This window comes from Hemitrygon akajei, chromosome 5 (genome assembly GCF_048418815.1).
Source record: "Hemitrygon akajei chromosome 5, sHemAka1.3, whole genome shotgun sequence".
NCBI classification, from domain to species: domain Eukaryota; kingdom Metazoa; phylum Chordata; class Chondrichthyes; order Myliobatiformes; family Dasyatidae; genus Hemitrygon; species Hemitrygon akajei.
The window spans coordinates 83048328-83075967 of record NC_133128.1 but is presented as its reverse complement, the minus strand read 5'-3'; the positions used below and the strand labels follow the sequence as shown (position 1 = coordinate 83075967).

General features: G+C 43.6%; 1 protein-coding gene across 4 annotated transcripts; it reads left to right on the top strand.

Annotated features, from left to right (window-relative positions):
• Nucleotides 1-27315, top strand: LOC140727327 (protein FAM124A-like). Of its 4 annotated transcripts, none has more exons than XM_073044591.1 (5): nucleotides 34-111; nucleotides 9454-9667; nucleotides 13172-13296; nucleotides 21920-22650; nucleotides 26315-27315. In XM_073044591.1, the coding sequence occupies exons 4-5, from the start codon at nucleotides 21940-21942 to the stop codon at nucleotides 27098-27100; spliced, it is 1497 nt and encodes a 498-aa protein (XP_072900692.1). In that variant the 5' UTR covers nucleotides 34-111; nucleotides 9454-9667; nucleotides 13172-13296; nucleotides 21920-21939; the 3' UTR covers nucleotides 27101-27315. The 4 variants fall into 4 exon arrangements, with proteins under 4 accessions (XP_072900691.1, XP_072900692.1, XP_072900694.1 ...); XM_073044592.1 differs by having other exon boundaries at nucleotides 45-115; XM_073044593.1 differs by lacking the exon at nucleotides 13172-13296.
• The last annotated feature ends 325 nt before the right edge of the window (nucleotides 27316-27640 follow it).

Genomic DNA, 27640 nt, shown 5'->3' with positions numbered 1-27640 from the left:
AGGCGGAATCCAGACTTGCAGCATTGCCCATTAGCTGAGGGGAAGCGAGCGGAGAGCCGGCGGGGCATGAGTGGGCGATGGAGAGGGGCACTGGGGAACAGAAATCGGAGGGTAGGTCGGTCTGTGTTTCTCAGTCTGTCCGGGAGAGGTATGCGTGTCTGTATGCAGTGTGAGTGTTTATGTGTCTGTGTGTATGAGAGACATAATGCATTTGTGTTGCATGCTATCAATATGTATGTAAAGTTGCATACTTGTGTGAATTGAGGCACTGTGAGTTGAAGAGACGTTTTCAGCCCTAATAACGGGTATGCGTTTAAATATCCAGTCGCTTGGGAATGTGCAGAGTATAAACTTCAATTGGAGAGAGATTCCCCATTAATAAGAAGTCTATAGTGACAAGTCTGTGGGCTTTCTAGCTCTCTCTTACAATATTTTCCTCAATCTCTCTCAAAATCGATTCTCCAGCCCGGGGAGGCTGCAGCAAGTTGGATAGGGAGAAGGAATTGCAATGATCTCTCCCGGGCAGGGTCATCGCAGGAACATGTAACAGTCTGAAGCTGAGCTTCAAAAGTGATGTGAGAAACGACCTGGTCCACGACGAATTTGGGAGTTGAATTTCACATGAGAATGAGAGGCACAGCTGTCTCAGTATAGTACAATCAGCAAGGGGCAAAGGTCTCCAGCATCTACAAGCTGCTGAACACAAAGAAATGTTCTAAGGTGTTGCAACGAAGTATGAACAGTAACCATAACTTGGGAAAAGTTTCAAGATGTTCTACACAAGTGTCAGTGAATAATCGCACATGCAAAAACAGTATAAGGTAGATGATTGTTGTTATCCCTATAGTTGTGGCACTTGGAATATCTGGTAATCCATTGTCTGTCCTTATTCTGCCATCAGCTGAGGGCTTTACCAGATGATGTCAACCACATGTGGAGTAGGTTTTCTTCCTCCAGGAGAGGTTGTTGCTGAATCAGATGGCCATTTACAAGTCTTGTCCTTTTTCACTGTTGCCATTGTCTTCTCACACTGGAGTTAAGTAGTTTATTCAGTTTAAGTTCACCTGCCACAATTGCTGGATTTGAATTTGTCTCTGACCTTTGAGTTTGTTTCTGAACTTGTAATTCAATGCTGCTCTAACGCCGAAAGGTGACGTTTAAGGAGCATCTTCAAGTGAGTCTTGGGGAACGAATTCTAGATCCTGTCACCTTGGCAGCATGTGACTAGGCTGCCAGAGGCGTTGCAGGTGAGTAACCTGAACTTTTACGGGGCCAGATAGCAACGGATGGGGGAGGATGCAGAAATGGGGAAGAGCAGGACGATAGAGATGATGGATGAATGGGATATTTCCGGTCCCACCAGAGAGGTAAATCGTGAATGTGGTTTGATTTAGATTAGGATGGGCAGCAAAGCTTGTGTTATTTCATCACTTCATCTATCCAATTGGTCTTCACAGGAAGGCAGGTTTGCCCGTTACCCTGCCCATTCCCTTTTTTCTCCTGCTTTCTAGGAGCAGCTCCAGGAGCTTGAAAACCCAGATGTGCAAACTTGAGAACAATTTCTTCCCTGTTGCTGCACATTATTGAGCTCTCTGTCCCTCTCGGTTATTCGACAATTATCAGTTTAGGGGCTTTTTTGTGCCACTTCAGATTGCTGTACAATCTTTACACAATTCTGCTGTTTGCACTCAATTAGTTATTGCTGTATTATTACTAAGTATACAGTTTGCTCTGAGCTTCATTGCACTCTGGTGTTGTGACAATAAATTCATCTAATCTCACCATTCAAATTGAATGAACTACACGGCAATGGCAATCGAAGGGGTGGGGGGGGGGAGCAGCATCAACTATTGTACGTGGTCCCCTTTGACATCCCAAAAGCTATTGAATCCATCAACAAAATAGGATTATAATCAAAGATTCCTTCTACATAATGGCAAGGAAGCCCCAACCCACACCAATATGTTCACTGTACATCTCAATACCATCTGAGGTCAAGTAGGCTGTATCATTGCACTAGTGTGACTCACTGTAATGCTTCCCTACCCCAACCCCAATGAGCTTCCTGCCTAAGTTGAACTAATCTGCAGGATGAGTGGGAAACCGTTCACTCATTGCTTCCACTCTGACCTCAGTAATTGAGTTGTTGTACACATAACTCGTGTATACATTCAAAGGATGATTTTCAAACCATTGATGATTCATTCATCTGAAGAAAATGAGTGGATGGCCTTGCACTACTTGTATGGAAGGCTAAGTCCTTCAATCTGCCCCCAGTGCATTACTCTGTTCCCTGGTGATCAAGGAATACAACAGGATGCTGGAGGAAGTGGATCATTTTCCTTTAACTCACTGCAATCAAGGACAGACTTGACAGACTTTTGCAAAATTTACTGTAGTTCCCAGAATAGTCTGAGGGAAAGATCTTAAACCACGAAGTTCTGGTATCAGTAATCCCTACCGTTATGTATGCTCTGGAGACCATGGACAACTTAAAGAAGGAGCCTCAAAGTGCAGGAGTGGTTATTGGCGCAAAGTCCTGCAGATCAGTGATGGGTGGGTCAATATTGTTCCTTCCAGGCCAGCATGGAGGTCATTGTACTCAACAATTTCCAAGAGGGCACCCTGAATTACTGACATCCCTGAGACAAGACTCCCAAAGTGGACTTTCTGCAGTGACCTCAGTCATAGTGTAATATTTCCAGAAAAGAGGAGGAAATGGATCTGCTGAAGGCTCCATGGGAAATAGTTGTTGCTCAAACAGGTGGAGAAGCATATGAACATTGCGACTGGGAGACAGCAGAAGGGACCACCCACTACTGCCCCAAATTCCACCTATCCTATTTGCTGGAGCCTGCCACATGGCACATGGGTCACCTCTGGTCCCATGGACTGCACCAGGATCAAGTCATTTTTGACCTCAAGAATTGCTTCAGAAAATGGGTGGCTGGAACTTAGTTCAAGTTGGGACATGGTCGGCCACATTTCGGACGTCCTCAGAATGGCAAACACCACCCAAATAAGAAACATCACCAGTGGCATGGGGAATTGGATTGCCGAGTTCACAGGAAGCCAGGACCTGAGCTGAGGCACGTCAGCACTGGATAAAAAAACAGTAAAGGTAGCCCTAGAATGTGGTCTGAAATCCCTGTCTGGCTACAACATGGAAATACAGTTTGGTTGGTTCCATTTCAGTCATTGGTGGAGGGAGGAGTTGGGGAACCAGGAAGCAGCATGTGATGTGGATTTGAGGCACTCAGAGGATGTTCTTTAACTTCCGCTCAACTGGTGTGGGCAAATAGTTTGGGAAAGAGGAATGATGCAGACACAGACTGAGGGTGCAGAAATCAGGAGCAACAAGCAATGTGCTGGGTCTGGCAGCCTGGGGTGGTGGAGCACTGGGTATTCTCCTCTTTCTTGAGAATTAGTGCTGGCTTGTTTGATTATCTCAGTAGCCTGGTGTCAGTCTGGGGACCATCGTAAGCCACCCAGTGTGGTTTAACCACTGATTCCCTGCCACTGATAGCAGCAGTGGTGGAAAGCAAGTTAAACTGATGTAGGAATCTGAAATTCAATGCAGCGTTATGGAAAAACTTTAGAAACCTTTTTTATTGAGATACAACACAGAATAGGCCTTTCTGGCCCTTCGAGCTGTGTCACCAAGAAATCCCCGATTTAACCATGGACTAAACACGGAACAATTTGCAATGACTGACTAACCTCCGAACCTTTGGACTGTAGGAGGAAGCCCGAGCCTCTGGGGAAAAGCCAAGCATGGAAAGGACAAACAAACTCCTTACTGATGACGTTGGTATTGAACTCCGACCCCCTGAGCCATAATAGAGTCGTGCTAACTGCTGCTCTACTGTGGAAAGGCAGCAACAGGGATAAAATTTTGAAAAATCTAATAAACTAAACAAAACAGGGTGTTCAAATTTACCCATAAGTGAAAATTAAGGGAAGAAAACAAATATAAAAATAAAGATGCTACAAACATTGACTGGATTATAATGGGGGATTCTCAAACCAATAGAAGGAAAAATGAAAAGGCATCCAAGCAGATTCAGCAGAGCGTTAGAGTCCTTTGAATGTTTGGTGAAGTTACATCATTGAGTCAGTAATATTAGTTGGCTGATTTTAAAAATTTTCAGGAGGCTGAGTGGATTTCATGAGGAAGTTGAGGAAAAGCTCTTCCCATTGGTTAACAAGTAGAGATCACAAATTTCAATGGAAAGATGAAAAATAATTATATTCACTTGGAATAACTGGCCTCACTTGTCTCATCCTAAACAATGGTGGAGCTGTTCTTGAGAATAATTTCAAGGAGTTGGGTAGAATACTGAAGATGGAAAGAACATAAGAAATAGGAATAGCAGGAGTAGGCCATCCGGCCCATCGAGCCTGTCCCGCCATTCAGTAAGATCATGGCTGATCTGTCCATAAACTCATCTCCAACTACCTGCCTTTTCCCCATAACCCTTAATTCCCTTACTATGTAAAAACCTATCTAACTGTATCTTAAATATATTTAGTGAAGAAGCCTCAACTGCTTCCCTGGGCAGTGAATTCGACAGATTCACCACTCTCTGGGAAAAACAGTTTCTCCTCATCTCCGTCCTAAATCTTCTCCCCTGAATCTTAAGGCAATGTCCCCTAGTTCTAGTCTCACCTACCAATGGAAACAACTTTCCTACTTCTATCTTATCTATCCCTTTCAAAATTTTGTATGTTTCTATAAGATCCCCTCTCATTCTTCTGAATTCCAGAGAGTATAGTCCCAGGCGACGCAATCTCTCCAGGACTAGATCTAAGATAGTATTTTCCCTTGTAGGGTCGGCACAACATTGTGGGCCAAAGGGCCTGTACTGTGCTGTATTGTTCTATGTTCTATAGGTTAACCCCTTCATCCCTGGAATCAACGTGGTGAACCTCCTCTGCACTGCCTCCAAAGCCAGTATATCCTTCCTCAAGTATGGAGACCAGAACTGCACACAGTACTCCAGGTGCGGCCTCACCAGTACCATGTATAGTTGCAGCATGACCTCCCTGCTCTTGAATTCAATCCCTCTAGCAATGAAGGCCAACATTCCGATTCCCTTCTTAATAACCTGTTGTACCTGCAAGCCAACTTTTTGCGATTCATGAATAAACACTCCCAAGTCCCTCTGCACAACAGCAGGCTGCAATCTTTCACCATTTAAATAATAATCTACTCTTCTATTATTCCTTCCAAAGTGGATGATCTCGCACTTATCAACGTTGTATTCCATCTGCCAGACCTTGGCCCACTCACTTAACCTATCTATATCCCTCTGCAGTCTCTCCACATCCTCTGTACAATTTGCTTTTCCACTCAGTTTAGTGACATCAGCAAATTTTGCTATGCTACACTCAGTCCTCTCTTCCAAATCATCAATGTAAATGGTAAACAGCTGCAGGCACAGCACCAACCCCAGCAGCACCCCACTCACCACTGACTGCCAGCTGGAGAAACACCCATTTACACCAACTCTCTGCCTTCTATTGGTTAACCAATCCACTATCCATGTCAATACATTTCCTCCGACTCCATGCATCCATATCTCATTTATAAGTCTCTTGTGTGGCACCTTATCGAACGCCTTCTGGAAATTCAAGTATACAACATCCACCTGTTCCCCTCTCTCCACTGCACTCATTATGTCCTCAAAGAACTCCAGTAAGTTTGTCAAACAGGACCTGCCCTTTCTGAATCCATGCTGCGTCTGTCTAATGGAACCACTCCTTTCTAAATGTTTCACTATTTCTTCCTTAATGACAGCTTCAAGCATTTTCCCGACTACAGATGTTAAGCCAACTGGCCTATAGTTGCCTGTCTTTTGCCTACATCCTTTCTTAAAAAGTGCTGTGACATTTGCTGTCTTCCAATCTGCCAAGACCTGCCCAGAGTCTGGAGAGTTTTGGTAAATGATTACCAATGCATCTACTATAACCTCTGGTAATTCCTTCAGCACCCTGGGATGCATCCCATCAGGACCAGGGGACTTATCTACCTTCAGGCCCTCTAGTTTACTCATCACTATCTCTTTAGTGACAGTGATTTTATTGAGGTCCTCGCCTCCCATTTCATCCATAACATCCTTCTTTGGCATATTAGACGTGTCCTCCACCATGAAGACTGACACAAAATAGTCATTCAATGCCTCAGCCATTTCCTTATCACCCAATATCAATTTCCCCTTACTGTCTTCCAAGGGATCTACGTTGACTTTAGCCACCCTCTTCCACTTTATATATTTATAAAAAAATTTACTAGCTGTTTTTATATTTTGTGCTAATTTACTTTCACACTCTATCTGCCCCTTCCTTATTTCTTGTTTAGTTGTTCTTTGTTTTCCCAATCCTCCAGTCTCCCCCTACTCTTTGCGACTTTATACACATGAGCTTTTAATGTAATATTATATTTTATTTCCTTAGTTATCCAAGGCTGGCTCTCCCCACACTTACTGTCCTTACCTTTGTCTGGAATATACTTTTGTGGAACACTGTGAAAAATCTTTTTGAAAGTATTCCACTGTTCCTCCACTGTCCCACCAAATAGCCTATGCTCCCAATCCAGCCAACTCCTCCCTCATCCCGTTGTAGTCCCCCTTGTTCAAGCATAATACACTAGTTTTAGATCTAACTATTTCATCCTCCAGCTGGATGCAAAATTCAATCATACCAAGAGGATCCCTGACTACAAGATCATTAATCTTACCTGTCTCATTGCACAGGACTAGATCGAAGATAGCATGTTCCCTCATAGGTTCACTAACATGCTGCTCAAAAAAGCCATCATGGATGCATTCTATGAAATCCTCCTCAAGACTTCCTTGACCAACCTGATTCACCCAATCTATGTGGAAGTTAAAATCCCCCATGACAACTGCCGTTCCGTTCTTACAAGCCTCAGTTATTTCTTGGTTAATCGCCTCTGCCACTGCAATATTTTTATTAGGTGGCCTATAGACAACTCCCACCAGTGACTTTTTTCCCTTTACTATTCTTAATCTCTACCCGGATAGACTCAACATTCTGCTCTGTAGATCTTCTATAGTCTTTCACAATCGCCCTGATCTCATCCCTAATCAAGAGCACCACCCCACCTCCTCTGCCTTCCTGCCTATCTTTCTGTATTACCTGATGGCCTTGGATATTTAATTCCCAGTCCTCTCCACCTTGCAACCAGGTTTCTGTAATGGCCACTAAATCATACGCCTTGGTACTGATCTGTGCCACAAGTTCATTAACCTTGTTTCTAATACTAAGGGCGTTTAGATAAAGTGTCCTTATACTCATTGTCCTTTTAGAATCTAGTTACCTATGTGATTTTTGCTTTTTACTTTTATGCACTCTACTCTTACTTTTTTCTTCACAATCTGCAGCTTTGGTCTCTGCATCACTTCCTTCTTCTTTTCTGTGTGAACTCCAGGATTATAGACAAAAAGGTTCTCCTTTGCTGTATCTTTGTGATTCAATGAAGAGAATTTAAGGTGTTGAACCGCCAACTCCTTTTCCGAACGTTTCAGTGACACGTTCCCCATGGTGACCGCTAAGCATTACCCCTGCCTGGCCCATGGATCATGCCTTGAACCAGGTGACCTGTCCTGTATAGAGGGTGGATAGAAAAATGAACATGTCGTCTGATCTACTCTCCCCTTGTCTAGGTTAGAGGTAATTAACCCAGCAGCAAGTTGAATTCATTGTTATTACAAATATTATTTATTTCAGTGACTATTGGGTAGAATTATTTAAATAGCTACAAGAACCACCCCTTGTAATAATGATCAGGGAGGCACAGAGAGAATCTGTAAATGCCGCTGAGAACCTTTATTATCTCAACTGAAGAACATGTGAACTTACACAACCAAACACCTACTAAATTTCCCTGGCCTTTCATGAACAGTCAAAGAACAAAAATATATCAGCTAAGAAGGAGTATTTGCTGCTGGCCACATGTTCCTTGTGGTCCCATTTCAAATGTCCATGGGCACCTCACATCCACGATGCTGGACCACCTACTGATTCATCGCTGCTTTGTATGTGAAAACCTCTGCTTTTCTATTCATTTCTTACCAATTAAAATATTGCATTCCAGTGTCTTTGGCTGTAGGTCATGTGTCTGACCTTTAACCTTTTTATCGGCTCTGCTCCAGGCCAACATCCATTAAATCTTCCAACATCATCCATCTTCCCAGCAAGTGACAACCAGTATCATGGTTCTTTGTTCTCAATCAGCAACTCACTTAGTTACGTATGGCAAATACAGACACCAACAGTCACATGTTCTATCCAACCAAAGAACCTCACAAATAACTTCTTATTAGGAAATTATCTCTAGTCCAGCAAGTTACCTGAGGCATCATTGTGTCTACTCTAAAACATTGATAAAGCCAAGTAACTTCAGCTCACAAAATGGAGAACACAGTTTAAAAAATGGCAGCCTCCATCTCCTCCCTCATGGCAAGAACAAAGACAATTGATCTGCCTGCTTCCATTGTCTGTGATTCATCCAAATTCACTAATTTGTAGACTGCAGTTCTTTCTGGCCAACACAATATAACAAGATGCTTATTTTCCTGGCCATATGTTTGCAAGGGCTTCCAAGATCTTGTACAGATATACAAACTATCTGTAGAAAACAAGTTACTTGATTAAGCATATACAATACAAGCATGACAGTATCTTCAATTAGCTCATATCAATCATAATTTAAAATGTTGACACTTCAACAAATTAATTTCAGATGTTTGAAAGTTCACATCTTTGTCTTCGGGTCCCTCCATGGCTGCATCCTTCCTAAATCTGTAACTTCCTCCAGCTCGTCACCCTCCTGAAAGTTCCCATGAGTGTTGTCAGTTTTCTCACCCCATCATTGCTGGAGATGTCTTCAGAAACCTTAACCCCCTCGCTCTGCAATTCCAACCTTAATCCTTCCCATTTCGAATTCTCTCTTGCTCTCTAAATTGGCCCATATAAACTATATTTTCAACCAAACTTCAGGTCCTCTGATGAAGCTGTCACTTGGCAATCCTTGATGGAACTTCAGTGACTGCAGGAATGATGTTGCTGGAACTTCCCAGTCCTGCTCCATTAGCAAGAAATGTTTAAAAGTATTACGAAACAAAGATGACTTGAAAATGATACAACTCATCATTTTGTAAAATGAGGCCATGTCAGAGCTATTTTAAAGCAACTATCAAAGCCCAATGGTTTTCAATGACCAGCCCATTTTTCTTTCACAGTCTGTGTCCATCATGTGCTCAGATTGAATGGACTGATTTGAATTCCATCATCGTGTATGTTAAACCGCTAATGTAACTAGCTCATCAGAAAGGGAGCCTACACCTTCAATTATGTGTTGAGCTGTACCAGTAACCTACAGCTTCCTGATGACTGACTGGACTAAAAAATTCATTGTTTCTATTTCAGATCAGACTTCAGCTGTAAGTCATCAACAAGCAGCGAGTACTAAGAAGGTGGACAATTGATCCTCTTGTTGCATGGACTGTAGTAAAAAGGGGACATTAGGCTAAGGATAAGCATATACTCATGAAAAATGATGTCCTCAAATATGTCACTTTTACTGTATGATGTAATCTGAGGATCTTTGCTATTGATTAATCTGCAATTATTTTACATAAGTGTAAGTATCTACTTTTGTGTTCAAACAACTGTTTTACCTCATTCTTTTCAACACACTTACTTTGGAAAAAGTTTCCCATGAGCCTCTCTGTTTCCCTTCTGCTCTTGGGTAATGACCATGGAATCTGTAGTCTTTCTATTTTCAACTATGTCACTGGCCACTTCTAAATGTCAAACAGATGAATCCAGGGAATTATTGGTCACAACTCAAACCTTTTGCTCTTTTCCACTTGCTATTCACTAAATTCTCAGATTTTCTCCTCCCTTCCAATTCCGAATGTAAACCGATTTCTGAGGTGTTACTCATATTCATAGTGCAGAGACAGTGGAGGGATTTGAGTATAGTGGTAACTCTACTCTTCCCCTCACTTCCTCCTCCAATGTGGCTTAAAGCAGAGAGCCTGTCCATTTTATTCCTAATATATTAACTTGAACCTTTCATTCCTGCAGGATGTTCCAAAGATCTTTAGCCAATTGAATTGTTTTCACTATACGTTCATATTTTATAGTGTTAGAAAATTCCACAAACTTCTGGTGCACATCAAGATCTCATAAACAGCAAGGTGAGAAACACCAGGTGGCTTCTTTGTGCTATGTAGCCAAGGTAGGCACTGTGACGGACACCTTGGAGAACTTCCTGTCCTCTTGAATGGAAGCATGTGACCTTTTATGTTCTTGTGAGCTGGCAGGATAGAACTGCAGTGTAATATTCCCTCTGAAGCACTGCCTCAGAAACACACTGAAGTGTCAGCCAAGCAGTCTCAATAGACCTGTTAAATATTTTAAAGACAGCGACACCTGCAGGTACAGTTATAGTAAAGGTCTGATGAACAAATTCCTAAACGAAAATCCAAACTACTGCAGATGCTGGAAATCTGAAATATAAACAGAAAATGCTGGAAACACTCAGCAAGTCGGGCAGTATATGTGGACATTTTAGATTTGTTAAAATTTTAGATCTATGATCTTTATTAGCTAGCGCACCAGAGAATTTTCCATCACTGCTAATATTCTATCAACAGATGTGAAATTTAACAGGTGATATGCAGGGAATGTAAAGGTACAAGGGATATGAAATCATTGTGGTTTACACATTCATTTCCCTCCTGTTCATTCACCAACATTGGCTTGCGCTTCATTAGCACTTGACTGTAAAATTTTCCCACACGTGTTCCTACGCCTCAATGGCCTCACTTGCTCCATGACCTCTGTCACTGTCCTCAGCCTTGGCCCCAGAACCCTCTGCCACCACCTCCTCCCTCAGACCCTCTGTGAACTCAGCATTCCCAACTCCTCTTGCCTTAGCAGACCTGGTTTGAGCTTTTAGACAATAGGTACAGAAGTAGACCATTCGGCCCTTCGAGCCTGCACCGCCATTTTGAGATCATGGCTGATCAACTACTATCAATACCCGGTTCCTGCCTTGTCCCCATATCCCTTGATTCCCCTATCCATAAGATACCTATCTAGCTCCTTCTTGAAAGCATTCAGAGAATTGGCCTTCACTGCCTTCCAAGGCAGTGCATTCCAGACCCCCACAACTCTCTGGGAGAAGAAGTTTTTCCTTAACTCTGTCCTAAATGACCTACCCCTTATTCTAAAACCATGCCCTCTGGTACTGGACTCTCCCAGCATCTGGAACATATTTCCTGCCTCTATCTTGTCCAATCCCTTAATAATCTTATATGTTTCAATCAGATCCCCTCTCAATCTCCTTAATTCCAGCGTGTACAAGCCCAGTCTCTCTAACCTCTCTACGTAAGACAGTCCAGACATCCCAGGAATTAACCTCGTGCATCTGTGCTGCACTTCCTCTACAGCCAGGATGTCCTTCCTTAACCCTGGAGACCAAAACTGTACACAATACTCCAGGTGTGGTCTCACCAGGGCTCTGTACAAATGCAAGAGGATTTCCTTGCTCTTGTACTCAATTCCCTTTGTAATAAAGGCCAATATTCCATTAGCCTTCTTCACTGCCTGCTGCACTTGCTCATTCACCTTCAGTGACTGATGAACAAGGACTCCGAGATCTCTTTGTATTTCTCCCTTACCTAACTCTACACCATTCGGATAATAATCTGCCTTCCTGTTCTTACTCCCAAAGTGGATAACCTCACACTTATTCACATTAAACGTCATCTGCCAAGTATCTGCCCACTCACCCAGCCTATCCAAGTCACCCTGAATTCTCCTAACATCCTCATCACATGTCACACTGCCACCCAGCTTAGTATCATCAGCAAACTTGCTGATGTTATTTTCAATGCCTTCATCCAAATCGTTGATGTAAATTGTAAACAGCTGTGGACCCAATACCGAGCCCTGTGGCACCCCACTAGTCACCACCTGCCATTCCGAGAAACACCCATTCACCGCTACCCTTTGCTTTCTATCTGCCAACCAGTTTTCTATCCATGTCAATGTCTTCCCCCCAATGCCATGAGCTTTGATTTTACCCATCAATCTCCTATGTGGGACCTTATCAAATGCCTTCTGAAAATTTTGTCTATCTGGATGCTAAATGTTGGTCTTCCTACGTGTCCCTGCCTCACTCTTGTTTGGATGCCATGGACCATAATAAACAGGAGTAGAATTGGGCTATTTGGCCCATCGAGTCTGATCCACCATTCCATAATGGCTGATACTTTATTGATATACAGCATGGAATAGACCCGACCCTCCGAGCCACGCTGTCTAGCAATTTAATCTTAGCCTAATCACAGAAATTTTCTATGACCACTTAACCTACCAACCACTACGTCTTTGGATATGGGAGGAAACCCACACAGTCACTGGGCGAATGTACAAATTCCTTACAGGCAGCAGCAGGAATTAAACCTGGGTCACTTGTACTGTGAAGTGTTGGGCTCACCACTACACTACGGTGCCATCCCAATATAGTATCCCTCTCAACTCCGTTCTCCTGCCTTTTTTCTGTGACCTTTGACGTCCTTACAAATCGAAAACCTATGTCCCTTCCTGCTGGCCGCAATGCCTGCCGTAACTCCAGACCAATCGTGGGCTCATACACATCTTTGAGATGTTCTACTGGAGCATAAATGCTAATTAAACAAAGGTTATCGTGCTAATACGGTATATAACAAATGTATGAAAACATAATCTTCTCCTATGCAATGCTGCTGACTTGCAAACTTTTGGTTTGAAGTCTGCCTGAACTTCCCCACAAGGCAAATGTCCCACATTAGTGGAAACCATGGATGCTATTTGCACACAGTCCTGGTTACGGATTTCGAGGTGATAGAGTGCCTAGTTGTGCACCAAAGACAGCTTTCGTCAGTGATTTATTTTTATCTTCAGAGACAATGACATCATTTTAAATCTGAGCTATAGATCATTAGAGATTTGTAATTTAATCTGTGGGAGCAACTGGAAAACGAAAAGGTTTTTTTCTAATGTTGTAACATGCACCTGATACAATGGGGGCTGGGAATCTTATTATCAGTACAAACAGGAAATTTTAACATTTGTTTCATTTGTCTGAAAGGCTTGGGCTGTTGAGTGTTAATTCCTGGTCCTACTGGTAACATTACTGAGTGGTTTTTCTGGGCTGTGGCCCTGGCTGCTGGTCGCTCCCTCCGCCTTCGCCTCGGACAAAGGATGCTTTTCATAGTATGTATGGAAGATCTTGGCTTTAGCAGTTGCATTGTGCATTGAGCTTTAAACTCCGTTGTTTGTTTTTTCAGTCCAAGGGCTGGTGGGGATGGATGTGCTTAGTCCTTCTTAAAGAAGCCCTGCCAACAAAATCGCAGTCACAAAGATGTTTGTATCTGAGACTCCTGGGGACAATTGATAATACAAGACACTTGTGCATTGAAATTAGATCTAGTTTACAAAGTCACACAGCTTAAATTTTTCAAGCTGTAGAAATAACTTTTTTTCTTGCTACCTTATCAGATCCCATTTATATCTTGGGGGGATGTGAAGGGGAACTAGATCCTTTGACCCAATTGTCATCTAAATCTAAAGTATTAGAAAGAGTTGCCATTGGTTGGCACTTTGTATGATGTTGATGTCCAAACTTGGTTTGAAAATGAGGGCTGAGCTTTTCAGGAGTGAGAGTAGGGACTAGTGACACTGTACTCGAGTCAGTGACACAGTGCTGCCTCAATCTCCCCGTGGCTCGGGTTCAGTCCTGTGTGGAGTTTGCATGTTCTACCTCCACCCACATTCCAAAGACGTAGATCGGCATTTATCCAGCTAATGTGAATTGCCCACAGTGTGAAAGTGGGTGTTGGAGTCTTGGGGGGTGGGGGGGGAGGAATGATGGAGACGTTGGGAGAATAAAATTGGATTGGAGTAAGTAGCCGCTTGATGGTCGTTGTGAATTTAGTGGGCCACAGGGTCTATTGCTGGCAGCTGGACTCTTAATCCATCTGGAACTACCTTCTAATAGGAAATGTGTTTTCTACTACATCTACGGGCATTTAAATAGGCAAGGTAAAGCAGGCTGCATTCCTAATGGCAAATGGGGTGACTGTAGATGTGCAAGATCAGTAGAAGATCAGTGGTGTGATGTTTCTGTGCTGTTAAGCTCCATGATAGTTCGAGCACGACCTCCCTGCTTTTCCATTCTACCAGGACGTGCTGCTTTAGACTTCATATTTACTGTGTTATCTTTAGGATATCAATGATGCATCCCAACATTGATACTTCAATTACCCTTCACTTTCATTATTTCCTTTCCCCAAATGCATTATGTCACCCTTGAGGTTAAACTGCAGCTGCCGTTTCTGTGGACCTCTAACCCATCCACTGATATGTTCCTGTACCCTGCACTTTCTTCCTCTGTTACCTGACTGCCAATTTTGGTGTTGCCAGCAGCAGATTGCTGAAATATTTATCCAAATCATTGGTAAATGCCATGTTAAGAAAAGGAGGTAGCAGTGAGCCAGGTAGAGCGCACAGACCCCTGTCAATAGAACTATTCTGCTCATCTTCACCAGTGAACTAATTTTGGACCTTCTTTCCTCTTTGCCTTGGATCACATTTGTTTCTATTTCTATAATCAAGTGTCACGTGAGACCTAAAGTCCATATAGCACGTGTCGACGATGCTTTCAGCATCAATCCTACTTTTCACCTCCAGGGAGGGAGAAAACAAATCATGCCAATTGTGTTGAATTCAATTGAGCCTTTCTAGATCAGGTACTCTGTTGCTCAGAATCTTTTTCCTGCAGTGGGCTGGTTGATTTTCCTAGATTTACTTGATCTTCCCTGTCTAAAGAGTGAATACCCCATTAGCAGTCTTTCCAATCTCTAGAACCATATGAGATTTCAGTTCATTTATGGGTCTTGTATTTTGCTGATAAGGCTGTTGTCCTGGAGAAGGTGGTCACTCTCCTGGTAGAAGAATCTCCAGTATTTCTATTTGTTGCTCATGAGCCTGAGATATATTTTGTCAGATGACTCGTAGAGAAGTTTCTGAAGGGCAAGTAGTGCAACAGCCTCACCGCTCCAGCACCCCAGGTTCGATTCTGATTTCCACTGCTATTATTTATCTTTGTGGCGTTTTCATGTCTTCCTTGTGACCCCATGGATTTCTCCAGTTTTGTCTCGCGTTGTAAAAGTGAACTGGTTGTTCAGTTAACTGCCATTGTAAATTGTTCCTAGTGTGAGTGAATGGGAATTGTGGACAGAGGGGAGGATCTCCAGGAGCACTGCCGCGATGTCTCTTTTGCCCCCTGCTCTACTCGCTTTACACCTGTGCCTGGGTGGCTCCAACATCATGTACAAGGTTGTTGATGAAACCACTGTTGTGGGCTGTATCAAAGGGGTTGATGAATTATCATACAGGAGGGAGGTTGAAAACTTGGCTGAGTGGTGTAAGAACAACCTCCCTCTGACTCAATGTCAGTAAGAGCAAGGAATTGATTGCAGACTTCAGGAGAGGAATCCAGAGGTCCACGAGCCAGGAGGATCAGAGTGGAGAAGGTCTTAACTTCAAACACCTGTGAGTCGCTATCTCAGAGGACCTGTCCTGGATCCATCATATAAATATTATTGTCAAAAGGCACAACAGCACCAATACTTCCTCAGGAGTCTACGGAGGTATGGCATGTTAGCGAAAACCTTGGTGAACTTCTATGGATGTGTGGTGGGAAGTGTGCTCACTGGCTGCATTACAGCCTGGTAAGGGAGCACCAATGCCTTTGAGTGGAAAATCCTACAAAAGGTAGTGGATTCAGCCCAGTACGTCATAGGTAAAACCCTTCCGACTATTGAGCGCATCTACATGAAACATTGCCGTAGAAAAGCAGCATCCATCATCAGAGATCCTCACCACCCAGGCCATGATCTTTTCTCACTGCTGCCATCGAGTAGGAGGTACTGGGGCCTCAGGGATCCCACCACCAGGTTCAAGAACAGTTACTACCCCTCAACCATCAGGGCCTTGAAGAAAAAGGGATAACTACACTCATTTGAGGACTTTGTTATATTGTTATTTCATGCTCGTTATTTATTGCTATTTATTTATATCTGCATTTGCACAATTTGTTTACAGTTAACAGTTTCTAGTGTTTACTGTTTAGTTACTGTTCCATAGATTTGCTAAGTATGCCCGCAGACACAGAATCTCAGGGTTGTATGTGGTGACGTTATGTACCTGTTAATAAATTTTTTTCTTTGAACTTTTAAAGAGGGGCAAGTATAAAAGAATACGTTAGATGGATTGATAGATGTGTAGTCGACAGCTGGCATAGACATGATGAGCCCTGTGGCCTACTTCTGTTGTACAGAAGTACAATGACCCTGGAGTACACAGATCTGGGGTGGCATGACATTTTTTCCCCATTTAGTGAAGTGCTGTGACCTGTAAACAGTGGCAGCAATGATTCAACAGAGTTATTCTTGCATCCATTTAGAAATATTGGTTGTTGGGAAAGTGCAGGGCTTAACTGGATAACTTTTTTTGAAGATAAGCTGAAGGTCACTGCTTGCTTTGACGTTAAGTGGGTCTTCCAGTGAATGAATTCTCGATCAGGCATCTCACTGGAAAAGTTAGGGTTGTACTGGCTTTTGTTGGCGTGTACAGCTGTCCAGCAGCTGATTTGAAGTTTAGTGATGACTTGGAGCAGAGTTACAGACCTGTGCTTCTAGATTTTGAAACCATTATCACCATCTCCTTTTCCTTCAGCCGTCCCTCAGGACAGAGAGGGAAATGGTTTCACTCTGGTTCTATAGGTCCTGATTGATGAGACTGTTGTGGGAACTCCAGATTTAGGGGTAAGAGGTGGCTAAGGCAGTTGGCAATCTGTGCCTTCTGCCACTTGGTCAGGGCTTCTGTGCATACTGGATTCGTGGTTCCCAAACTTGTAGTATTAAGACAGTCATAGAGTAGATGGTCCCAGTTTTTTTCCCCAGGTTAGGGGAATCTAAAACTAGAGGGCACAGGTTTAAAGTGGTAGAGAACCTGACAGGGAAAGTTTTTTTTCCCACACACTGAGGTGATAAGTAATATGTGAAAGTGCTGGCAAAGGAAGCAGTAGAGGTACATACAATTACAATGTTTGAATGACATATAGATAGATAGATAGATAGATACTTTATTCATCCCCATGGGGAAATTCAACATTTTTTCCAATGTCCCATACACTTGTTTTAGCAAAACTAATTACATAAATTACTCAGTAAAAATATGATATGCATCTAAATCACTCTCTCAAAAAGCATTAATAATAGCTTTTAAAAAGTTCTTAAGTAGTTTACTTAGATACATTAAATACAATCAACCCCGGCACTTTAACATATCTTACTCCTGGCGGTTGAATTGTAAAGCCTAATGGCATTGGGGAGTATTGATCTCTTCATCCTGTCTGAGGAGCATTGCATCGATAGCAACCTGTCGCTGAAACTGCTTCTCTGTCTCTGGATGGTGCTATGTAGAGGATGTTCAGGGTTTTCCATAATTGACCGTAGCCTACTCAGCGCCCTTCGCTCAGCTACCGATGTTATGCTCTCCAGTACTTTGCCCACGACAGAGCCCGCCTTCCTTACCAGCTTATTAAGACATGAGGCGCCCCTCTTCTTAATGCTGCCTCCCCAACACGCCACCACAAAGAAGAGGGCGCTCTCCACAACTGATCTCACTACAGACATTGAATGACGCCAACCTTCTAAGGAAGTACAGTCGACTCTGTGCCTTCCTGCACAAGGCATCTGTGTTGGCAGTCCAGTCTAGCTTCTCGTCTAACTGTACTCCCAGATACTTGTAGGTCTTAACCTGCTCCACACATTCTCCATTAATGATCACTGGCTCCATATGAGGCCTAGGTCTCCTAAAGTCCACCACCATCTCCTTGGTCTTGGTGATATTGAGACGCAGGTAGTTTGAGTTGCACCATATCACAAAGTCCTGTATCAGTTTCCTATACTCCTCCTCCTGTCCATTCCTGACACACCCCACTATGGCCATGTCATCAGCGAACTTCTGCACATGGCAGGACTCTGAGTTATATTGGAAGTCTGATGTGTACAGGGTGAACAGGACCGGAGAGAGCACGGTCCCCTGCGGCGCTCCTGTGCTGCTGACCACCGTGTCAGACCTACAGTCTCCCAACCGCACATACTGAGGTCTCTCTGTCAAGTAGTCCACTATCCAATCCACCATGTGAGAGTCTACTCCCATCTCCGTTAGTTTGTGCCTTAAGATCTTGGGCTGGATGGTGTTAAAGGCACTAGAGAAGTCCAGGAATGTAATCCTCACAGCACCACTGACCCCATCTAGGTGAGAGAGGGATTTGTGCAGCAAATACGTGATAGCATCCTCCACTCCCACCTTCTCCTTATACGCAAACTGAAGCGGATCCCGGGCGTGCCTGGTTTGTGGCCTCAGATTCTGTATTATCAGCCGCTCCATGGTCTTCATCACGTGCGACGTCAAGGCAACAGGTCTGAAGTCATTCAACTCCTTTGGTTGTGGTTTCTTCGGTACCGGGACAATACAGGATGTTTTCCACTGTCTGGGTACTCTTCTCTGCTCCAGGCTCATGTTGAAGATGCGCTGTAGTGGTTCTCCCAGCTCAGTCGCACAGGCCCTCAGTAATCGTGGGGAAACTCCATCCGGTCCAGCCGCCTTGCTGGTACAGATCTTCCTCAGTTGACCTTCCACCTGTACAGCCATAATCCTGGGCGTGGGCAAGGTCTCCTGTGAGGGAAGTAAGCCTGGTGTGGAGTTCTGCGGTGAGGATGAGATTGTGCTGTCGAACCTATTGAAGAAGTTGTTCAGCTGATTCGCTTTCTCCACATCTCCACTTATGTTTGCCCCCCACTTTGCACCGCATCCGGTGATGATCTTCATCCCATCCCACACCTCCTTCATGCTTTTTTTCTGCAGCTTTTGTTCTAGCTTCCTCCTATACTGCTCCTATACATTTGAACAGGTACATGACTAGAAAAGGTTTAAAGTGATGTTGGCCAAACGTGAACATCTTGTTTGGCATACAAGAAGGGCTGAAAGGCTCAATGAATCTATGTTCCTCCACATGGCTCAGATGTTTCCAGGAGAGGCTGCACTTCTTTGTTAGAGTTTGAACACAATCTTGAATCTTTGTCTCTGTCCATCTGATAATCTCCTACTGTGACAGAGCTCAGAACAACATGTCTGCTTAAGGAGCCTAGACTGGGCATTTGCCCAGTTCAGTAGTTGTAGATCTGATTGGAATTGAGCCCCTAAACTTAAATTAACAACAAACAGCAATCAACCAACAACAGGGGGGCTGGAGGAGAATACTTTCTTTCTTTTTACAATATTTTTATTCAGAAGAAAAAACAGGATTTACAGAGTACAACACATAGACACAACTCAACATAACTTGTGTACATTCATATATTGTAATAAAATTGATCAAAATGTTATAGCATAACACATAAAGGTATACCACTCTGTAATCAAAAATTTAAAGATAAGTCATACATCATAAAAGAAATTTTTTATATAAAAAAGTCAACCCCCTACCAACTACCAAAAAAAAAGCTGATGGATGACAATGGATAATTAGAATAAAAACATATTCACTTAAGAAGAGAAGATAGAAATATACATAAAAGTCTGTGCACTGTTAAACTTTATAAATTGGAAAAGTAATTTAGGAAAGGTCCCCAGATATCATAAAAAGATTGTTTCGAATTTAAGACTGAGCAGCGGATCTTCTCTAAATTTAAATAAGACATAATATCACGTAGCCATTGAAGATGTGTAGGAGGGGTAGACTCCTTCCATTTAAGCGAGATTGCTCTTCTTGCTAAAAGAGAGGTAAAAACTAAAACCTGTAGGTTAGGAGTGTTTAAAGTTATATCTTCATTTGCAGTAATACCAAACAAGGCAGTAAGGGGAATTGGGTCAAGTTGGATCCTAAAAAGTTGAGAGAAGGTATGGAATACTTCCCACCAAAACTTTTCAATTGTAGGGCAAAACCAAAACATATGAATTAAAGAGGCATCAGCAGAGTTGCATTTATTACAAAGTGGAGAAACATTCAGGTAAAAACTGGACAGCTTCTGTTTAGAAATGTAAGCTCTATGAACCACTTTAAATTGTAGAAGAGAATGACGAGCACAGAAAGATGATTTATTAACCCGTTTAAGAATTTTATTCCATCTATCATCAGAAATCTGACAATTTAGGTCATCCTCCCAAGCTTTTTTTATTTTATCTAAAAAGTCTTGTCTAGAATCAATCAACAAGTTATAGATACCGGTAATAGAACCATTAACAAAAGGTTTTAAATTTAAAAGATCGTCCAGTAAATTTTTATCAGGACCTATAGGAAAAGTAGTTAATTGGGAATGTAAGAAATCTCTAATTTGAAGGTATCTATAAAAATGTGTTTTTGGCAGTGCAAATTTAGTTGACAATTGGTCAAATGAAACAACAGATCCTGAGATAAACAGGTCCCAAAAACACTAATAATTAATCCTTAAAAATTAATCCTGGTCTCATCCCAATCCTTAAAAACTTTGTCAGTCATGGAAGGGATAAAAAAATAATTAAGGAGAATGGGAGATGATAATGAAAAATTCACTAAACCAAAAAATTTTCTAAATTGAGACCAGATCCTTAAACTTTGCTTAACAATTATGTTATCTGTACAAACTCCGCCACCTGGGCCGCTGTGTCCTGGTCGAGGGAGCTCACCACGTAGTAGTAGCGGGTGTCCTCTGAGGTTATCTGCCGAACGTGGAATTGGGTTTCTGCTTGCTGAAACCATAGGTGAGGTTGTAGCGTCCAGAAGCTTGGCAGTTTCAAGGAAACCGCATGAACAAATGCGGCGTCGTTCATTTCCGGTCCAAAAACGTTTGGACCGTCGGGGTCACCAATTGTAGCGGTGTGCTACACGCAGCGCTAAAATAACGACACGGAGTCGGTAAACTGCAGTCAAAGATAAAGTTTATTTCAACTTCACAGCCTTGCTTTAAAGCCTGTCTCCCCCACCGGATGCCTCGAGAGGCACGTACTGAAACCCCCTCATGCTTTCTTCCTTTGTGTCTGCACTCTGGCTAATTGTCAGCCGGTTCGAGTGTGCTAGTAATTGGGTCGCCACAATCTGTTGTTTTATTTGCTGAAAAAGAAGAGCATGATCCAAGAAGAGAGACGATAGAGGAATTTTTTACAGAATTAACTTCTAAGGAGACCCATGATGATGGGCAATCTTTATGATAAATATAATAGGACCAAAAAGTAATATTCCTTATATTGGCAGCCCAATAGTAAAACCTAAAATTGGGTAAGGCTAATCCACACATCTCTTTTTTTTTGTAGGTAAACTTTACTTAAACAAGCTTGTTTATTATTCCAAATATAAGATGTTAAAATTGAACCTAAAGAATCAAAGTAGGTCTTAGGAATAAAAATAGGTAAAGCCTGAAAAAGATATAAAAATTTAGGAAGAATCTTCATTTTAATCGAATTAATTCAGCCAATTAGGGATAAAGAAAGAGGAGACCATTTAGAAAGCGTCTTTTTCACATAATTCAATAAGGGGTTTAAGTTTTCTTTAAATAAGAATTCTCCGCAGTCTGGTGTAACATACTTGCTGAAAGGGTAGTGAAAATTGATTTAGTAATGACTTTCCAAACAGAACATGATTGGGACAAAGGAAATGTTGAGGAAGACCAAATAACTGGGATATGGCTCAGTAGTTGCTTCCAAGTTCCAACATGGGCTTGACCAGTGAATTGCAGTGCACTCTGTAACCTGTGGTAATATTGACACAAATGTCTTTCCCCACGTGCAGGCAGGTTGTACTTGGAAGACATGCTGGATCCCTTCCTGGTCACTGTGCATATCATCACCGACCCAGGCGGGGCAGCAGCCCTGCAGAGTGCTGTTGACAGTCTAGTGACGTGGATTAACCCTGGCCTGCAGCTCTTCGTTGCCTCTGAGCGTGGCTCCTCACTGCCGCCAAGGGGCGGGACTGGCACGGACCAACCAGCACTGGCTGTGATCGTCTTTGTCCATGAGGAGCGTGGAGAGCAAGTCTGGCGGCTGCACGAGTGCTTCCTGAGCCCTCCCTGGAAGTACCATCACACGGAGCGCATCAAGGACAGGACCCTCCCTTGCATGCCCAGCAACCAGGACTTTTTCACCCTGGCTGACCACCCCATCCTCTGGGCCACCAGGCAGGTGCACTATGAGAAAGAAGTCGTCCGCCTCTCCCTTTACTGCAGCTTCGACAACTTTGCCGACACAGTCAGGATGTACCAGCTGATCTTGAGGCGCAAAGTATCGAAGTGCAGGACGGACGCTACGTTGTTCACCGTCTATTCCAGCTCGGATGTTGAGATCCAGCTGTCGCTGAAGAGACTGCCGAAGGGACGGTGCCCCGTTTCCAGACAGTCGGCTGTGCTGGAGTTCAGAGTTGACGACATAGGCAGCCTGGTGCCCCTCCTGCCCAACCCCTGCTGCCCAATCAGTGAGAGACGCTGGCAAACTGAAGACTATGACGGAAACAAGCTCCTGTTACAGGTAAAGTTTCCCCTTTGTGCGAGGAAGCTATTGATATTTGGTTTATTATTGTCGCATGTACCAATTTAGTTTTGCAAGACATCCATAGAGGTTGTTTCAGGTCCCACAGGAGAGAATTACTGGCTGGAAATATTGCCAAGACACAAAGAGTCCGGAGGAACTCGGCAGGTCAGGCAGCAGCTGGAAAAAAAAATGGGCAGCTGACGGTTCGGGCCAAGCAATCTGAGATAGTAAAGAGCAGGATCCAGAATAGTGTAACTAAATACAGTGCAGGGGCCACGACAAAGAACACTAGGTGGCCACTTTATTAGGTACCCCTGCCCTCCTCGTTAGATATTTGCATTAATCAGCCAATCATACGGCAGCAACCCAATGCATATTATACAGACTTGGTCAAGAGGTTCAGTTGTTCCGACCAAGCATCAGAATGAGGAAGAAATGTGACTTTGATCATGGAATGATTGGTGCCAGATGGGATGGTTTGAGTATCTCAAATTGTTGTTGATCTGGGATTTTTCACACAAAGTCTCCAGAATTTACAGAGACCAGCGAGGAAAAACAATAACATCCAGTGAGTGGTAATTCTGTTGGCAGAGAGAGGTCAAGCTGACAGGAAGGCAACAGTAACTCAAATAACCACTCACCACTGAAGTGGCCACTGAGCATAGATTGTGAAACCAAGATTTCATTCCTACCACTGCCTTCCCAACCATTGTTTCAATGTCTTTTAAACTCTCATCTTTCACCTCAGATGGCTGAAGAAGTTTGGTGTGGGCCCTCAAATCCTAAGAACTTTCTAAAGGGGCACAATTGAGACCATCCTGACTGGCTGCATCACTGCCTGGTATGGGAACTGTACTTCCCTCAATTGCAGGACTCTGCAGAGAGTAGTGTGGACAGCCCAGCCCATCTGTAGATGTGAACTTCCCACTATTCAGGATATTTACAGAGGCAGGTGTGTACAAAGGACCTAAAGGATCTTGGGGGACCAGAGTCACCCCAACCACAAACTGTTCCAGCTGCAACATCTTGGAAATGGTACGGCAGCATAAAAGCCAGAACCAACAGGATCCGGGACAGCTTCTTCCACCAGGCCACCAGACTGCTTAATTCACACTGATACAATTATATTTCTATGTTATAGCGACTGTCCTGTTGTACATACTGTTTATTACAAATTGCAAATGTAGATGGAGACGTAACAAAGATTTTTACTACTCGTGAATATGAAGGATATAGGCTTTAAATTCAATTCAATTCAGCACAAGGTTTATCCAGCAGTCTTAGGAAAACAAGATAAAAGCTGTTCTTGAGCCTGGTGGTTTGTGTTTTCAAGCTTTAGTATCTTTTTCCCAAAGGAAGGGACTTTTGTTTAAGGCACTCTTGCTTTCTGATGCCAAAGTTTATAAAATGGTTACTGAAACTTCCAGTTCTGGGAGAGTGATAGTTTTACAGCATGAAAACAGGCCCTTTAGCCTGATTCATCCATACTGACCACAATGGTCATCTCAGCTAGCCCCATTACCTGCATTTGGCCTGTACCCCTCAACCTTCCCTACCCACTGTTTCAATATCTTTTAAACTGTCTCATCTCTGGATCAGCGTCATAGACATGAGGGGCAGCTCCTGCTCAGAGGGGCTGTTTTCTCAATGCAGGCATTTGCCACGTTACTGTCCCACTGCCACGCACAATCACTGGGCTATCAGGGTGGGCTCATTTTATGGGCAAAGGTTCAGTTTGGTGACCCGAATGCTGTCAATCCCTCAACGACATGAATTAAACAGATTTGATGGCCTCTCCATCAGTTACACTAATCCTGCTCTCATCCCATTTTAATCTTTCCCCCTCCCCCATTCACATCAATTCCCCCCTAGATTTTCCCCACCAGAGGCAATTTAAGCTAACCTTTTTCAATGTGCAAGGAAACTGGAGCCCCCATAGGAAACTCGGGTGGCCACGGAAAGTACATGTAAAGGCTATACAGATAGCAACTGAGGTCAGGATTGGACTCGAGTTGCTGGCTGAGGCTGTGAGGCAGCAGCTTGTCTGTGTGTGTCTGTCTCCCTCTGTCTGAGACGCCCACAGTCTGCACAAGTACTTTTTAACTTGGTGTTAATCGTCGGAGATTAAGCTCTTCCTGCTTGGGGTTGTAACCTTGGGTATTGTCATGGCTTTTCCTTCTAAAATAACCGGGCATTAAAAAGAGTTTTTTTTAAACTGGCTTTGAAAGTGAGCTGAACAGGCCCAGCAGGGATCATGTGATGAAACATCTAGGGATACATTCAGCTGTAATGAGCACGACGAAGATAGTCATCAGTGGCTCATCCAGGGTGGAGTCAAGTTTGGCTTGAAACCAGGAGTGTTATTTCCCAAATAAAAGCCATCCCAGCTGGAAATGAATCATCTGTGAGTCTGTTAAAAGTACAACAAAGTTTAGTCCACCAAATCCCTTCCTCCCTGCATCCCCACTTCCTACCTGCAGAACTTCAGTTTCTCCGTTCCATATTCTCACATATGTAGCCACTTTATGGTATTCTGATTTGGACACAATATGTTGACTGATTTTTGTTTTCCGGGTTGCATAGAAGCACAAAAGGTTAAACTGATATTTTTTTTCTACAGCTCTGCAAACACCCATCAGCCTCCCACCCCCATCATGTCAGTGACTTGCCCTTCATCTGCCTCCTGAGTCAATTCTGCTACCCTCTCCTCAACCTGGTCTCTCACACTCACTGCCACACTGCTCCCTGCGTAATGGTCCATGGGTTAATGACAGCTTTTCTGCACATTACCTACCTTAGCATTTCATGTCGGTGCTCTGCCTTGAACTCTGTTAGGGGATTTGTGGAGTTAGCTGAGGGAGCCCAAGTTCTGGAATGTTCCACTGGTAACTGCAATGGAGGAAAGTGGCTGCTGGAAACATCAATATTAGTTTTTAAAAAACAATTAGAAAAGCCTAAATTAACTGTTTTTTACTTTTAAGTCTTTGAAAATCTGTTTCATCATTTCAGCAATTTTAGCTAATTTGGAGCCATACCTTTTCACATTTTTGGGGCAATTCTTTTTTTTAATCCCTTCCTCACACTCCACATGGAACTATTTCAGGGAGTCACGCACAAGGCCTTGTTGTAAGAGATCAGCTCTCAGCTGTAACATACTGCTATCCAAAATGCTTCCGTTTTACGTCAAGCTCCACTCAGTAGTCAGCAACCTGTTTGGCAGCTCATCACAGACCTGCTCTCCTGTGTACAATACGTTTCTTCAAGGTAGTCCTTCAATCTTCTGAGCATTAAGATGTTTATGTAAATGATTGAGTTCCTCCAGAAAAGTGTTACTGCAGATTCCAGCACCTGAAGTTTCTGGTCCTCCCACTTCACCACAGAACGCAAACTGGGACGTGATAGGTGGAAGAGGTAAACTGCTGAAGGTTGAATCTTGGGTCCTCATTCCAAACTCATCCACTTTTCTCTTAAAAAGTTCCTCAAATAAGGGTCATGGCATAAAACTGCTACCCTTCAGGTAGAATGTGTGTATTTACTGCCTTCCTTGATGGTCACTCAGTGGTTAGGATATTTTGATCCGGTGTTAATGCCACAGAGTAACTCAATGGTTCAAGATGGTGAGTAACACCTGCTACTATTTTCTCTCTCTGTCTCTGTACAGGTGCAGGATTTGTCTGGAAACTTGTGGAGAGGGCAGGGAGTTCCTCCGCTCACCAGGGTAAAGAGTGGCCGCTTTGCTCCTTCCTGCACACTCCTCTCTCAGTGTGTGGGCTGTGCACCTGAGAGATGCTCACAGCGTCAGCCGATCAACTGCAGGCCCCGTCTGGCAAGGGGGCTCGGCCGCTTCCAGGGGAAGTCCCAAGAAGATCTCTGGGGTGGTGACCACGGAGACAACAGACAGTCCCGTAGCACCTCTGGGTATCCCCGGGCAGCCCGGCGCAGCAAGTCCCTGTTCTGCCTGCCAACCTTCACTGGGTCCGTTTCCCCTTCATCTTTCTTGCCGCTGGGTGAGCGCCATCAGCCGACGGGCGTTGACTCTGCAGTCGCTGCCCTGGACGTGAACAGTGCAGCAGAGATGGGGGTGGACACACGTCTGGCCACGATGGGCAGTCGCAGCCATGGCTTAAAGGCCGCCCATCCTCCCCTGCAGAAAACCAGCAGGAACCCAGCATCAGATGCCTTCAGTTGCTTCTCTTTGGCCAGCAAACCCCTTCCTCCCTTCTGTAGGAGGCCCTCTAGTTCCTCCCCTCACTTGCAAGATTTTCCCCCCTCCGTTCTAAGCCCTCGCACTCCATCTCCCTGGGCCCCTATCGTGACTTCTTGGCTCTGCCACAAGGCGAAGCAACCCTCGTCTCCAGTAGCAAACAGTGCAGCTGAGAACAAAGGGTGTCTTCAAAACCAACTGTCAGCCCTTTCCCTCGATGCAGAGCAAGAGTTTTACATCTGAGCCACCTTGTGGACCCAGGATGCCATCCTGTTATCACCATGGTGAATGAGAGGGCACGAGCAGCAGGCACCAGGTTACCCTGCTCCAGTGGGAGACAGGATCAGTTCGATACAATTATCCCAGTCACCAGTCTCCTGGGCAATTTTGTCGTGGTTTCTCGTGCCCCACAAACGACCAGGAGACGCAGAAGATTCTTCAAGAAGTATTAAACTTTAATTTGCAAATCAAAGCTGAGACATTGAGCTAGTTGCTGATTGCCCACCGATCCTTGTACATAGCATTTGTTATAGCAATCTCCTGGTTTAGTTGTATTAGCATATCCAATCGGTCTACAGTTGCTTATCACAAGAACATCCACCACTATTGTTTCTACCCATTGACTTAATCATGTTCTAATCTACATCTCTTAGCTACCTCTCATTAACACACCATTGTCTTCTACATTCTTAAGATTCATTTCATTCTCCTACTAAATTGGATACATGCATAGGAAAATATCAAGCTCAAAGCTGACTACATAGTTTTGGTTACACAGCAAAC